Here is a 16103-nt window from a genome sequence, read left to right as displayed (position 1 = left end):
TGCTGACTTATCCCAGAGGATTGTTGGGGGAATGAAATTTCTTTACAAGATTTATTTATTTATTTGAAAGAGAGAGAGCACGTGTGTGTGGGGGGGGGGGCAGAGGGAAGAGGGAGAGAGAGAGAATCTGAAGCAGACTTCACACCCAGCGCAGAGCCCAATGGGGGCTCAATCCCACGACCCTGAGATCATGACCTGAGCCAAAATCAAGAGTCAGACACTTAACTGACTGAGCCACCCAGGAGCCCCATGGGAATGAAACTTTTTAAAATTTTTTTTTTTTTTAAAGATTTTATTTATTTATTTGACAGAGAGAGACACAGCGAGAGAGGGAACACAAGAGGGGGAGTGGGACAGGGAGAAGCAGGCTTCCCGCCGAGCAAGGAGCCGGATGCGGGGCTCGATCCCAGGACCCTGGGATCATGACCTGAGCTGAAGGCAGACGCTTAACGACTGAGCCACCCAGGCGCCCCTGAAACTTTTTAAATGTACAAGTTTTTAGTACTAGTTAGTACTAGTAATCTGTGATAATAGCAATAGTACTGCTCCTACTAACAATGAATATTTACTGGTCCCTGTTACGGGGCGGGCATGGTGCTAAGTATACTTACTTCTCGAAACAACTCTATTAGGTGGGTACTGCTGTTATCTTTAGTTGATACATAGGGAAACTGAGGCTCAGGGTAGTTAAGTTCACCTGGCCAGTAGTAGAGAGCCAGGGTTCAAACTCCTAAGCAACTTCTATCCCAAACTGCCCTCTTCCTCTTAATCCATCAAGACTTCTCTTACTAAGAAATGAAGGCCCATCCCTAACTCAAGAATATTATAATTTCCAAAGCTCCTTCCCAGGCTGGCTCCACTGGGTTGAACTCTTTAGGGACAGGACAATGAGCCTATTCCTCCGTGCCCTCCATGCTCAGAATTGGGTCTGAGACAAATCAGGTGCTCAATCAACATACGTTTGTTGACTTGAAAAGTCTGTGGCATCTCAGAATCTCTCTGGTACCTGGCATAGAGAATGTTCTGGTCAAACAGACATCCAGAGAGGAATTGTTTTTATGATTGATATGGGATGGCCAGAAGTGCAATCTGACCCACAGAGTATGGCCAATGTTGAGTTCATGTCAAAGTCACCAATGGGGAAGCTCTGAGAAGCTATAGTGAATTTTTGTTAATATTAGTCCCCTTTGAAGGAATGCTGGCAGAGAAATTGACCTTAAAGGGCCTAAATGTGCCTTGACCTAACTCACTCTGACTTCCTTATACTGTCCCATTATGTACACACTCCATTTCAGAAGACTGCAATCCTTCTAAAGCAAGGTGTCAAGCTGTCTTCAGTTTCCCTGGCATGGAGCAGTGGATAGACTCAGTGACCCAGAGTGACTGAAGACCACCAGGGAGACTTTCCTTTCAGAGTGCCATTCTCACCCACCCAGCGTTTCTTCAGAGAAACTTTTGGGTTAATACCTCTTGAAAACCAAATGCCAACTGAAAAAGCTAAATCTATTTGTTATCCATACCTTACCTGGGGAAAACTTACTAGTTTCTCTTCAGAGGCAATATATGTGATGTCAGCAGCAGGAGACAGATCCCCAGAGTCTAGAGTACTACCCTGGGCTTGGTGGGGAGGGAAGGGAAAGGGGGTGAAGGGAAGGAAGGAGGAGCCCAGGGTAGGAGAGGATGCCACATCAGATCCTCCTAATTTTAACCATTCCACCACTTAATTTTACATGTACATTTCCTGACTTTTTTTTCTATAGCTAGATTTTAATCCATTCAGAGATTAAAAACAAGTCCTTGTCCTCCTATGAAAGTGCCCAGAGTAAGACAAACCCTTAAGAGATGTTCAATGAAGTCTTACTGAAATACTAACAAACAGTGGTGGCCCAGGGTCGTCTGTGAGGACCTGTTATGGGAGGCTTCCATTGTCTTCCTTTCTTGGTAATGACAATATGCTGGTTTCCCACTAAAGCCTAAGATACCGAAGTTTCACAAGTAAGACAACTTCTCAAAAGTAAAGAGCAATTAGATCCTAGAGAAAAAAAGAAAGTTCTTTGACATCAATCAGACCAGCCTCTTCTCTTAAACCCACATGGAAGCTTCCCCTACAGTGAGGGGAAGTGACTTAACAAAGTCACTCCAAGAGCCACCAGCCCTCTACTGTATGTCTCACCCTGTGTCCCTCCCAACACCCAGGCCAGGTTTTGCCTGGAAGAGTCTGTTGGTTGATGAATGGGCTGTTGACTGACAGATGATGACCAGCCCTGCCCTGCTGCCCGTGTGTCAGACTGAGGGACTTCCTCACTAAGACCCACTCCCACGTCATTGGAGTGGTCCCCTCTGATGGCGAACGCAGGCACAGAGAGCTTACAAAGAGCGGCTGTATTGTAGCTGAGGGCGAGGAGGACAGCCTCAGGATGCTGGTCCACACTGACATGGCCCCACTACTCACCTTCCATCTGTCAAGTGGATAGAATGATAGCTCTACCTTATATTTTGTTGTGAGAATTAAATAAGTTAATATACACAAAGTGATAGAAAGTAGGCAAAAATAAGCACTAAATATATTTTAGCTACTACTACTACTACTGTTATTATTAATCTTTTTTGGCAGACACCACAACCCTCTTTGCCCAAAGTAAAGACTCTGCCTGCTTATACACCTTCCTAGGTCTGCATCCCCAGCCCACCTCTCAGCTCGACAGCTTTGTGGCCGTTTTCTGGGGAGAGGAATCAAAAACTAGGCAGAAGGAAGGGGTGTTAGGAATCCTCCTCCCCAGCTTGCTTCATGGTCTAATAATTAGCTTTCCTTTGGGGTAAAAAGTTGCAGCCTGAACTGTAAATATCCTGCTCCTTCCTGATTGGATAAGCCCAGCATCCCTTTCAACTCTAGTGTAAAATACTTCTCACTATTTACTTGGAATCAGGGAGGGAGAAAAGAATGGAAAATCTGATTGAAGCAGTGAATTTTAGAAGTGGAATCATTTTGTTTGAGGAGATCTGAGGAAGAGAGAATTTTCAGGAAAGATTACAGTTCAGTTTAACCCAAGACACAGAACAACACAAAAACACTGGTATTTGTTCTTTAAATGAGTTTTACATGATAATTACATTGACTATGTCATATGCAAATGACAGTTTGAATATCCAATCCATCGCCTTATCTGAGTTTCTCAAAACATTCTGAAAAAACAGTTGAATTATTACCAGTGGCTGTACCGGAAGCACAGGGAGCTTCACACGTTGAATGGATTTGATTCTAACACCTTGGATGATTTTGACCAGAACTACTACACCCCGAGGCAGAGTACTCGACAGCCAGTACTGGAAATTTCCCAGGAGATATCATAACCTGATTCAACATTGACAAAGTCACCCGGTCTGGAGTCTTTTAAATACTTCCTTGTTCCCAACATAAAGCTGATGGTCACATACCATGGGTAGGATGAGTCCAGAAACATAATTTGGAAGTGATTATAATGTCTTAAGAGATGCTAACGGGCTCAGACAATTTCCACCCAGAGCAGAGGAAACCAGACTGTTGGCAATTCCACTGCTAATCGTATCCCCTGCAGGTGGCCCAACAAGATAATTCAGGTCTTTCGATTAGACCCGAGAGGAACTGTTCTTGGATGAAGGGCAAAACATCGATAAGGTTCTTTATTAGCTGCTACTAATCAAACCCGAGGTAAGATGTACTAGTTTGTTTGCCTTAAGACTCCCTTTCTTGCAATACTGGGTGACAATGCAGATGTTGGGTGGTTCTGTGCGAATACCAAAGAAGGGGACAATGTTTTCGTGCCTTAATTCATACACCTGAAAATAATAATAGTAGCTGATGATTACAGTATGTCTCCTGTGCCGGGAGCTCTGCTATGTGCTTGACATACATGCAGCTAATTCTCACACAGAGAAAAGGTGAGAAAAGAACTATGACTGCTCCCATTTTACAGATGAGGAAACTGATGCTTAAACAGTAAAACAATGTGTTGAAGATCATACAATTTCTTAGTGGCAGAGCTGGGAGGTATATCCAGACAGCCTGCCTCTAGCAAATAAACCAGAGGAATGATCAAAGTCTAACCAAAACCATAGACCTGGCCCTTCTTCCTGATGTTCTTGGCTGTCAGTGCCAGTGGCGGGGAGGGGGGGGGCATGCCAGGTCACAGATCTTGAGCAAGAAATCAGACTCCATGAATCTGACTCTATCCAAGGACCAGGTTCGAGGGAGGTGAGCAGCAGAGAGGATGGAGACACAGAGGATGGAGAGATAGAATTAAGACCCAAAAAATTAAGGAGAAAGAGCAAGGCTGGAAGTGGTCCCAGATTTCAGGTGCTTGGGTCAGGCTAAAGGATCTGAAGCCTAATGTCTGGGCTGTCAGGGGACGGGGGTAGTGGGCCAAGGTAAGGGAAGCAGCTTCCCATCATTGGTCCTGTGGCCTGGGGCATTTCCAGATGAGAACCGGGAGCTGGCAGCAGAGAGCCAGAGGACATCATTACTTTCTCTCTTCCAAGGGCAGGGGCCTCACCAGCCGGATTTCCTGCAGCACAGATGGTTTCCTGACCCAGGCTTTAGCTTGGTCACCAACATAGCAGATGGCCACATGGTTTCCCTGGGACCAGAGACAAAGTGGAATATTCTTAATCTAGGATGATCCAGAAAAAGCTCCACTCAGAAAAGACTAGGAAGGAAAGCAGGAAAACCGGCAAGAAACCCACCTACGACAGGGACCATCAAGCTCCTCATGGCCCACATCAGCCCTAGGGCAGCACCTTCATGGAGGCGCTCAGCTAGTTGCTCAACACATGAGATCTCATTTACCAGACAACACAGTCCTGCGAAGTGGGTATGTCTAGCCTGTTTCCAGATGAGGTCCCCGAGGTTAAGTGACTTGTCCAAGGTCACGCATCTGTAGGTAGTACAGCCAGAATCTGAACATCTGCCTCTAAGGATGCTCTGTTTCTATTACACAGTAATATCTCATTTTCATTCAGAGGAATAGTGAGCCGAGGTCTCAAGTGTAAGTCTGGAATCAGATACCTGGTTCAAGCCCATTTCTACTACTTACTGCTTACAAAGTCTTGAACAAGGGATTTCACTTCTCCAGGCTTCCATTTCCTCATCTGTACCATGGAGATTAAAAATAAAACCCATCTTAGAGGGTTCTTACGAGGGTTCAGTCAGTTAAAATATGTAACACTGTTAACTCAAACCTGGGCACATATCTTTCAGTCAGTAGCATATCTTCTTGTCTGTCATTACTATTGGGTTTGCATTTAGAGAGTCCATCACTCACCACAAATCATAGGACAAGCTGGAAAAATTGGCGTAGAAGAAGAGAGAGAATCTGGACGCAAGAGAAGGTAAGCCTCAACGTGATTTAAATGTCAACCAAGATCTGCCACTTTTAGTATGGGGTTAATTGCAAAAGACTCAGGACTGTGATGGGGGTTCCATGGATGCAGGGACCCCTGCGGGATGGAGGAGAGGGTCCTTGGAAGAGGAAATGCTTAAGTTGAACCCCGAAGGACAGGAAGGTACCAGATGGAGTGGGGCAGGGGCGGCAGGCATGGATTGTCTGAGGACAAAACACATATGGTATAAGCAGCAGGACCCATTGGATGAGTACAGGATTTAAGCCAGGAGAAACAATTCTTCTGAAAGTAGGTTGGGTAGAGAGCCTTAAGCCTGTGTTAAAGAGTTTGGACACCATGATATGGGCAACAGAGGTGGGGACCCCAGTGATGGTGTTTGAGGGAAAGGAGGACAAATATTTCAGGAGGCTTAACCAATACAGATATGCTGTGGATTGTTGGCTGCCATTTCTAAATTGCTACTTGACCATAGTATACAGTTTTTTGGGGCACCTTGGTGGCTCATTTGGTTAAGCATCTGCCTTCGGTTCAGGTCGTGATCCCGGGGTCCTGGGATTGAGCCCCACATTGGGGTCCCTGCTCAGTAGAGACCCTGATTCTCCTTCTCCCTCTGCTACTCCCCCTGCTTGTGCTCTCTCTCTCTTTCTGTTAAATAAAGAAATAAAATCTTTCAAAAAAAATAGTTTTGTATTCATAAAGGTCCTTAGCATTTGATGAGTGATGATATCCAAGATGGTTTTTTGTAGTTGGAAAACCCAAGTAAATATTTAGAAAAATAAGTTCAGTTGCATAAGGAAAGCTTTGGCTCCAATCTTTGCTAAATCCAGTTTAGGGCAAAGAATAAGTCTCCCCTTGCTTGGAGCTTTTGCCCCTACTCTCCAGGACTTCCATTTCAAAGAATAAATATAGGGGTTTTCTTTCTTCACATATTTTTCACCCAGGGGACTTGAACTTCTAAAGGAGTGAAGACTATGAAACATTAGGATGCTGGGGAACTAATTTTAAATTTTATATAATTTTAATTAATTTAAATTTATTTAGCCTCATGTGGTGAATGGCTACCTTATTGGACACTGTCATCCTGGAGCATGGACTTCTGCATCCTTGCTATTCTGTACTGAGGAATCAGTTGTGGGTAATGTTGTTGCTGTGCTAGAAGGACTGGCAGTTGCTGAAGCTTGAAGCATAATCCCTGCCTGCCTTTCTCAGCCTCTCTCCCACACCCCGGACCGTTACGGCTCCTTTAGAAGTTCAAGTTTGAGAAGCACAAGTCTGGAGTCACAGAACTACCCTGGCTTTTACCTGGAGTGTCCCTCTATTCACAATACCCTGCCAGACAGAAAGGACATGCAGAGAATGGGACAGAGACACACACTAGGACCTATAGGCAGCCACTTTGCCCTCAGGAGTACCTGGTAAAGCCCTACTGGGGCATAAAAGAGCTCTTGCCCCTGCTGGCTCTTGACAAAGGAGCTGGCGTCCCCAGAAACCATCACACCAGAAGAATGACTCTTGTCCCCTCTCGACATAGGTGTGCCTCTCCGAGATGGCTGTAAGACAGGAAGCAATTCCATTGTTCTCAGTAGCATGACCAAGTCCCGAAGAGACTGTACCATTTACGGGTGAGGAAAATGAGTGCCAAGGTCACACAGTCAATACATGGGAGAGTCAGGATTCAAATCCTGATCCTCTGACCCAAAGTGTGAGTGCTTCCCTGCGACATGTCCCTCTTGGGTCCAGACCACCACAGACAGTGTCGTGGCTCAGGCTCTGGAGTCAGACTGCCCAAATTCAAGTTCTGGCTCTGGCACTTACCTAGATGTGTTACCTGATGCCAGAGTCCTCTTTCTAAATGAGCATCTGACCACATGACCGCTCTATTTCATACCCGCAGTGCCTCCCCAACACCTAGAGAATGTGTTTAACACAGAGGAACCCTGTTTTTCAGGGAGAGTCTTACCTGGAAACCTAATGCAGAAACCAGGTAGGACAAAGCAGAGTTGCTTTGGTTGAAGAGGGAAGAAGGAGACTCAGGATTCTTCTCCGTCACACCTCCACCCTCAATCTATTGTTCAGCCCTGGCCAGACCAGTGAGCCCCAGAGTCCCCAGGGACATTTGAAAATGACTTGCTAATGAATCCCAATCTGGTCTTCACATGTTAGAGCCTCCTTGACTTCGGGACCTCCAAGTCACCTTTTTTTGAAAGTCCTAACTCACTTATTGAATGAATAGTATATATAAGGATACAATAAAAAGAAACAACTACCACGAATGACAATTTTGAAAATAAAGCCTATGTAACAGGAATGACATATACATAACATGAGAGAAATGTTTGATTTTGACAATAATGTATTCCTCATCTTTAAAGTCAACCTAAATGTCTGTTAGAACAAACGTGTATACTTTGGTCTACCTTGGTGTTTTGTTTTGTTTTTTTTTTTTTGACAAGCAACAACATTCTAGAACACTTTTCTTTTGCTTTGAACCATTTAAGATTCATACATCTGTTCAAGTACATAGATTCTTGTTATTCTCTTAATATCTTGAGTAGCATGTACTCCTGAGCAAGTACTATCTGAAATTCTAAACTGACTGATCTTTAAAATAAAATTCATTGCACTTGTAAGTTTTTAATAAATTGAGATAAAGGTAAAATTGAGCCCCTCTTCCTCTCCCTCCCCCCAGGAACAAAGAGCTCTTCTTAAACTACAGAAACCCAAGTCTATCTTTCTACTCTAAAAAACATTTCTCACTAACATTTCCAGTAGGGCAATAAATGTTCCAGAATAATCAGTATACGCTTGCAAAGATTGCACTGTTAAATATTAATAACAAAAACAGAGAAAAAGAAAAAAGGAAAGAAAGAAAAGACACTTCAGAATTCCAAGCGAAAATATGCTAAGTCATAAGAGATGGTCATAGTAGTATTTTTTGAAATTATGCCAATGTTATATACTTATCAAATAACGTTATGCTTATTAAATGTGTGCCAAGCCTCCCGGTCTTGAGTGCCCCACATCTTAGCACACCCTGTGTTCCTTCTCTCCTGCTCCCCACTGACAAAACACTCTACCCAAATGTCACCTCCTTTCTGAAGCCTTCACGATGCTGAGACATTTACTCCCATTTGCGGGGCTTCTGTCTTACCACGTAGATGGACGTCTCTCAGAGCGCTTGCCTCCCTCAGAAGACATCATTTGCGGTATGTCGTCATGCCTTGCACTATGTTTGGCCTGAAGTCGATGTCTAACGTGTGTGTATCGAGCAAAAGAATCTTAACTGTTTTTGTCATCAGTAGATCAAAGGAGTTAATGCGGTTTTGAAAATAACTAAATGCTGCCCAGGAGACAACATTAATGTTTGAACAGGACGTATGGGTTCTTATGCCCACAGGGTAATAGAGCTGAAGGGAACCTTCGGGACCATCTGATCATTTTAAAGTATTGAAAAACTGATGCCCAGAAATGATGTACCCCAAAGATATTCACCAAGGAAGAAATGGGAGGCCCAGAAGCAGAATGCGGGTCTTAAGACTCTGTCAAGCCCCCACTTTATAAATAAGTCGGCCTCAGCTTTCAGAAACTCCTAGATGAGGCCCCTTCTGCAAATCACTAGCAGTGAGCAGGAAATGGCTATCTGGGCCACAGGCGTGGCTTCACCTTGTTCTGGGCCAGAATGGTGATGTCATCATAATTGATTTGCCACCATATGTCTTTATTCTGCTCTTGCAATTTTCCACTCTGCATCCTTAAAATCAGACCTATGATCACAGCTCCCAGGACAGTAATCAGGAGGGTCGTTGTGAGGATCACAGCAGTCACACCTGGAGGGCAGAGACATGTCATTGCTACAGCCTGCTGAAGAACCGAAGTGAGCACATCCGGGTCCTGGCTGGTCCTGCCAAGCAGATGCCTCAAAGGCAGGGGCCCAAGCTAGGGTATACGGGGTCCACTCAGACTTGTCTCTTCCAAGGATTCTTTTCTGACCCCCCCTCCGGTTCCCATGGCAACTACACTCACCTCCCCCTTTGTATAGAAACGTCCATTTGTAGAGAATGGTGGTGACTGAACATTTCCTACGTGCTCTCCTTAGAGTTGTTCTCAGTTATGATCCATCCAACTCCAGGGCTGGGCTCCTAACCACCAGGCAACACTCCCTTGTTCAGACTCTCTCTAACTCCTTAGAAATGAAGCCCCTGAGACTCACATCCCAGGAGCCAGGTTTCCCTGGACCTGAGGTTCTCTGCAGGGGAGGCAGGCGATGTTGGAGATTTCGGGGGTGACTGCAACTAGAGGGTGCTGATGGCTTGTAGTTGGTGGGGGCCCGGGACGCTGCTAAGCATCCCACAGTGCACAGGACACATCCCCACACAAAAAGCATCCTGCCCGACACGTCAGGAGCACCACTGCTGCTGAGACCCCCTCCCGTGGAGAATCCCTACCTGCCGCCTTCTCCGAGCACCCTCCCTGACCGTAGAAGCAGGTGCGGGGTCACAGAGCTCATTGTAAAATCCACAGCTGGGTCTGTCTTCAGGAAGGGAGCCATGGGGCCAACAAATCATGGAGAAATTCCTCATGGGTCTTTGAAAAAAAAAAGACAATTGAAAGTCAGGGCTCACTTGATTTATTCTACTCTACTATTAACTGAAACATTTGGTGAGCCATCCGATTTCCGCACCTCACCTAGACTCTCCAAATTCACCTGCAGATGATCTAATTCATGGAAGGGCAATATCTTTCTGTTGGGTAAAAGAGCTGACTTAAACTTTTGATTTAAACCCTGTCACTTTTGATTTAAAAACAATCTGCCGACTCTCTGGGGCTGCTGGGATTTGCTCCCATGTTGGATAGAGACAAATCTTGTTACAGAGCACCTTGCCCTTTCATAGACCAAAGCATCTCCCCCCACGTGGAGAATGCCTCTTCCTACAACACTGAGGATCTATTTTGCCATCGTTATTGCATTTCCTGGGCCAACTTACTTTGGCACTTTAAAATTCCATGAGAGTAGGGAGGAAAAAAGTGTCAAATCAAATCTGGATTAGCAGTGGTGGTGACAGTGGGGACAAGTAGAAATTCAATTAAGGTTTAGGTTTCCTTTCAGTTTTCTCATTGATTTAGAGCTGAAAGAAAAAAACGGATTTTTCTAGGGATTCCTGGGCTCGGGAACCCAGAACAACAGCCAGGTCCTGGCGTCCACCAAGCTCTGGATTTGGGAATCAGGCTGCCTGGGTGAGTGGATTCAGCTGGCTGGGGATTCAACCCTGCAAGGGGGCGCTGTGTCCCATCACCCCTAGGCCAGGGCTTCTCCCTGAGATCATAGGCCACTGAGACCTGCCTGGCTGTGGTGTCAGAGGAGGCCCAGGTCCCGGTGGAGGTGCACTTGGGGCGGTGGGGGGTGCTGTGTTCTAAACTGGAATCTGAAGTGGCTGAGCCACGACCACCATCAAGGGCAAATTTATTTTAAAGGCCCGAAATTGATCTTCATGTGAGTTCAGAGAGCTACAGACAACCTGTGTGGTGGGTTCCAGGAGCTGAATCCCAAACTGGCCTCCCAGCAGGACCCTCCCCCCCCCTCCCCTCCCAGGTCCCAGCAGGACCCTCCCCGCCCACCACCCTCCCCTCCCAGGTCCCTTCCTGTAGCACCATTTACATGTGGAGAAATGTCCTGCCCAGGACCTGATTACTTTCTGATAGCTGTCATATTGAAGAAAAGGAAGAAAGAGGGTCCTGTTTCTGGATTTCTGTAGGGCATGGACTGAGTAATTCATGTGCCTTTCTTCCTGGGAGTCTACAAACACGGGGCTGGTGATTCCTGGGAAGAGAGAAGACGCCCACGATGAGGAGGAGGGAGAGGTGCGTGTGGCTCGAAATGCCAGCCCACCAGCTCCCACCAGCAGAACCCCCGCCTCACAGCCACCAGGAACCTCACAGCCGTGAGGTTTTTGCCATTTCAGGGAATCTGAGAAAGGGTTAAGGAGGAGTGTGAGAAAAAGAAGATGGTTCAGAGGTAGTCCTCTCATGGCCCAAAGGCCACTGTGGGCAGGGAGATGTACGTCGTTAGGCCTACGCTGGGGAGCCCATCCAACATTAAAAAAAAAGAAGTTAAGCAGTTTTTAACTAATTTCACATAAAACCCAAGATTTATGCATCTCTACAATAATCAGATGTGACAAAATGAGGCAGATGACATGCCAGGCCCCAGGCACGAGTTTGCAAACTTTGTTCTTAGTGAGTCCCTTCCCTCCTGGTTTTGGCATTGACATGGTGCCCGTCCTGGCCCAGGTGTGTTCATTGTCCTTGCTTAGGATTCGCTCAACCACGCACAAAGGACACACCTGCGACTAAGGACACATGGTCCGACATAGGACTTATTGTTGATTTGTTCCCGTTGGGGACAGGACACAAAATGACCATTTATTAAGCACCTGCTCTGTGCCCAGCACTGCAAGTCCTAGTGATTTCACACATCTAGTCCCAGTGGACCCTGCAAGGGAGGCACCATCATCCACTCCTTAACAAGCAGAGGGGGGAGGCAGACTCCCCTGAGTTTTCAGAGCCAGGAAGAGAGGCAGGCCTACTGGGCCCCAAGGTCCGTATTCTTCCCAGCAGCCATGCTGCCTTACTATGCATATGCGTGCTGACATCCTGTACGTGGGGCTTGAGCACAGCTCCCTGCTAAGGTCTGCACAGAGGGGCTGGAGCAAATGCGATGACCAACATTGCTGCTTTCAGTGGGAATTGTGTTCATTGTGCCAAGAGGGGATGGGATCTCCATTTCCTAATTCGACCTCCTTGGCCAAGGTCATCTTTTCAATTGGTGTAAAGACCTTCAGCACCAACTAGTTCTGTGGCTGTGGTCCTGGCCACTGTGTGGCAGAGATGAATACAAGAAGCTGAGACTTGTATCCTAACTCTGTTAAGGGCCAGTCCTCCAGCACAGAAGAGAACAGAAGCCAGTTTGGAAGGAGTGAGGGGCCTCCAGCCTTGAGTCCTGGAAAGCCCAGGCACCCCAGAACCCCAAGGGGACATGCCTTGGGCTCTCTTAAAGGGCCTTGCTGGCCCTCACACCCTCCGCTAATTCTAGCATTAGGAATTTTTAAAGGGCAGGAAAGAGGAAATAAATTGATCTGGCAGAGGGGATAAAACAAGAGCAGGAAGACACACTCCTCCCCCACACCTCCCTTTTTTTTTTAAGCAAATGCTTCAGGGTCATCAAGAAAAGGAGGGAGGGAAGCTGGTTAATATTTCCACTTGGAAAAGGAGTTGATGGAGTACACGTGAGCTGAGTCTGTGAAAACCCCAAGGAGCAGGCCTTGGTTATCCTCTTTAAGTCTCAGGACAAAGTTTAGGCTCTAATTTATTAAGTGAGCGATAAGCCAAAGAAAACATAAATAGCTAGCATTTAATGAGCACTACACCTCAGTGTTAACCCAACAGTAAGAACCTGAGCCCCTAGAGAGAGGCAGGCCTTAGTATGATTTCTGGCTCCACCATCTAATGACCTTGTCCCCTCAGGCAAGTACATAACTCTTCTGCCCTGGGTTTACTTACCTGTATAATATAATCCAGATAGTAATAGGACTGCCTCATGGGTTATAGGGGCATTAAACGAGCCAGCCCACAGAAGCTCTCGGTACCCAGCTTGGTATAAGGTAAGCCCTCGACTGGTTCTGGCTGTGATTACTATCTGTGGCAGGAGGAAGGATCTCTGTCTTAGAAATGAGAAAACTGAAGTAGAGAAAGGTGGTGGCAGCAGGTCAGCACGCAGCGTGGCTCCTTGAGGAAAGCCAGAGAGGGCGGACCCATCGTTAGAGGCTGATAGTCAAGAATCAGGCCCAGTACCCCCATCAGGGAGGGCGCAGGATGGGAAAGATCCTGGCAGTGACCTCACGAGGCAGGTCTCACAGGGCAGGCTCACCTTCAGCGAGGGAGACAAAGGCGGGGTGGGAGGGGACTCTCTCTCCAGCCTCTTCACCCCCTCACACATGCCTGGTCTTCATCATCCCCCAGGGGGGAGGAGGGCCCCCACCTCCCCGGGGCCTGTGCTGTCAAACCTGGATATCACAGACTACACTTTGCCTCTTTGGGCCTCAGTTTCCCAATTAGATCACGTGATCTAGGAGCAACTCTTTACGCCCTGGGTGGGAGGGAGGATGGTTTAATTGAAAGAGGGCAGATTTCGGAGCCAGGTTGGCCCAGCTGCTGTACTGGCTGTGAGACATGGGGTGAGTTCCATAACCTCTCTGAACCTGAGTCTCACCTCACTTATTTACACAATGAGGAGAAAGCCACTGTCATGGTGAGTATGATAGTTAAATGAGGTACAATAGGCATACTACCATTCCCCACTCCCAAAGCACATAGTAGGTCTTCACTACATGTTCTATTCATTTAGTCAACAAAAATACAAGTGCCTACTAAGGGCTAGGCACTGTTCTCCCCGTAGAACCTGGTACAGAGCTAACACTTAGTAGATGACTCCGCAGATATTTATCAGTTGATCATCTTACTTGTTAGGATCCACAATGGGCCACCTTGTTCCTAATAGAACCCTTGTCATCAGTGATCCATCATCACATTCCAGGTCAGATCAGCCCCACCCTGGGAGTAGCTCCAGCTCTGGCAATGGTGTCTCTATAAAAAATTCTCTGTGGGAGGGACACCTGGGTGGCTCAGTCTGTTAAGCATCTGCCTTCAGCTCAGGTCATGATCCCAGGGTCCTGGGATCCAGTCCCACATCGGGCTCCTTGCTCAGCAGGGAGCCTGCTTCTCCCTCTCCCACTCCCCCTGCTTGTGTTCCCTCTCTGTCAAATAAATAAATAAATAAATAAATAAATAAATAAATAAATAAATAAAATCTTTAAAAAAAAATTCTCTGTGGGAATCAGACACTTTGCCCCATCACCCCACACAGTCAGGGATCACCACTGGCTGCTGATCTCTCTCCTGACTGTCTTCTCCCTGTGCTCACCATCTGCTTGCCTTGACCTGTCCTAGCTCCACATCTCTAATCCCCCCTGGTCCTGGCATCCTGCCAGGAAAGGGAATTAATGTGGCCTGAGTTCACTGGGATCTCTTCTGTCACTTCCATGCACTGGTTTATTAGGTACTCGAAACCACAGCCCAGAGACAGATGTTCTCAGGAGTCTCATTTTTCAGGTAAAGGGACAGATGTGTAGGGAGGTTAAGAAATTCCTCCTCAAGGCCCACAGTTAGTAAATAAAAGAACTGGGATGGGAGCCCAGGTCTCTAACTCCAAAGGCCACTGTTATTTCACCCAGCAACCTCTGTCCTCCTCTGTGTTGGTGGGGTGCAGATTTCACAAGACGGCATCAGACTACTATTTATTGTGGGCTCTGGAAGATGAGAAAGTGGTGTGTGTGTGTGTGTGTGTGTGTGTGTGTGTGTGTGTGTGTTAGGAGTGTGGGGCAAGCAGACGGGAAATAAGAGGGAGACTATCAGAGCCAAACACAAATATCCTCCAAGAAGGGGGCAGGGGTCTGTGCAGGAAGGCCCCCCGCCAGACCTGCTCCTCCGTGGAAATGGTGCTGAAGAAGGGCAGGCCTCCTCAGCCTTTGGTAGACTTGCTTCCAGAAGCCTGCATCTCCAGGGCCTTCTCCATAGGAGTCCAGGGCTATGAGAAACACTGACTCGTAGACCGTGGGGAAGTGTGTCACCTTCTGATTTGTCAATACCTCCTTCCAAAAGCTGTCCTAAAACACAAAGAAATAAATGTCGCCATTCGTAGGACATACCCCTGTTCAACAGAACTGCTTAAAGACAATGTCAAATTTTAATCTCTTCCTCGTAATCCTCAGAAACACAATGACTCTGGAAGGCCTGCCACGTGAGGTCCACATTTTCAAGCCAGCACGAAGCAGTGGGATGGAAGCCAAATAAGACTAATAAAGAATAAAAGCTTACCTGGGGTGTCAAGCAGCTAAGATGCAGAAAGCTTACCTTCTACCAATGGGTGGCAAAAAGCTTGAAAAATTGAGGACTGTTGATTCTCAATTTTCTGCTTGTGGCTTCAGTGGTTTGTTAGGATCGTTATTATCTATATTATTACTATTATGAAATTAATGCCCACTTACCGTATGTATCTATACATGAAGTACAGCAGGCCTTTCCTGATTTCCCTACGGCTCCCTCCTGTCTGTTCCGAGACGTATCCAACCGTTCCAGGCCTGTACAAAGGACTGTGTATGTGCATGTGTATGCATTTTACATAAATAATATCACACTAACACTATACTGCTGTTCTGCACCTTGATATTTTTCCCCATATAGGAAGCCTATATTGGGGATATTTTATAGAATGAATTTATGCTATTCCTTTTTTTAAAGCAGCGTGAATTCAATTGCACGGATGTTGTATGGTATATATATATTTTTTTTAAAGATTTTATTTATTTATTTGAGAGAGAGAGAGAATGAGAGACAGAGAGCATGAGAGGGGGGAGGATCAGAGGGAGAAGCAGACTCCCTGCCAAGCAGGGAGCCCGATGCGGGACTCGATCCCGGGACTCCAGGATCATGACCTGAGCTGAAGGCAGTCGCTTAACCAACTGAGCCACCCAGGCGCCCTGTATGGTATATTTTTAATTCTATAAGCTTTCTGCCACTGCAAGCCAGTTGGAACGTGATCATCAAGGCTTGGGGAGAAAGTGACGAGGGGGTTGAAGGCTTCCCTGCCAGTACTAAGACCTGTCCCAGTCTCT

General features: G+C 46.5%; 1 protein-coding gene across 1 annotated transcript in view; it reads right to left on the bottom strand.

Annotated features, from left to right (window-relative positions):
* LOC118525817 (guanylate cyclase 2G-like) overlaps positions 1-16103 on the bottom strand; it is a 39202-nt gene that overhangs the window by 17665 nt on the left and 5434 nt on the right. Inside the window, 8 exon segments of the mRNA XM_078076908.1 lie at positions 3112-3183; positions 3712-3816; positions 4530-4613; positions 6789-6926; positions 9040-9203; positions 9787-9817; positions 14909-14941; positions 14943-15095. Of these exon segments, the coding sequence (XP_077933034.1) occupies positions 3112-3183; positions 3712-3816; positions 4530-4613; positions 6789-6926; positions 9040-9203; positions 9787-9817; positions 14909-14941; positions 14943-15095 (780 nt within the window).

Source organism: Halichoerus grypus, chromosome 7 (assembly GCF_964656455.1).
Source record: "Halichoerus grypus chromosome 7, mHalGry1.hap1.1, whole genome shotgun sequence".
In the NCBI taxonomy this organism is placed as follows: Eukaryota; Metazoa; Chordata; class Mammalia; order Carnivora; family Phocidae; genus Halichoerus; species Halichoerus grypus.
Note: the sequence above shows the minus strand (reverse complement) of the source record. Positions and strands in the feature narration are given on the sequence as shown.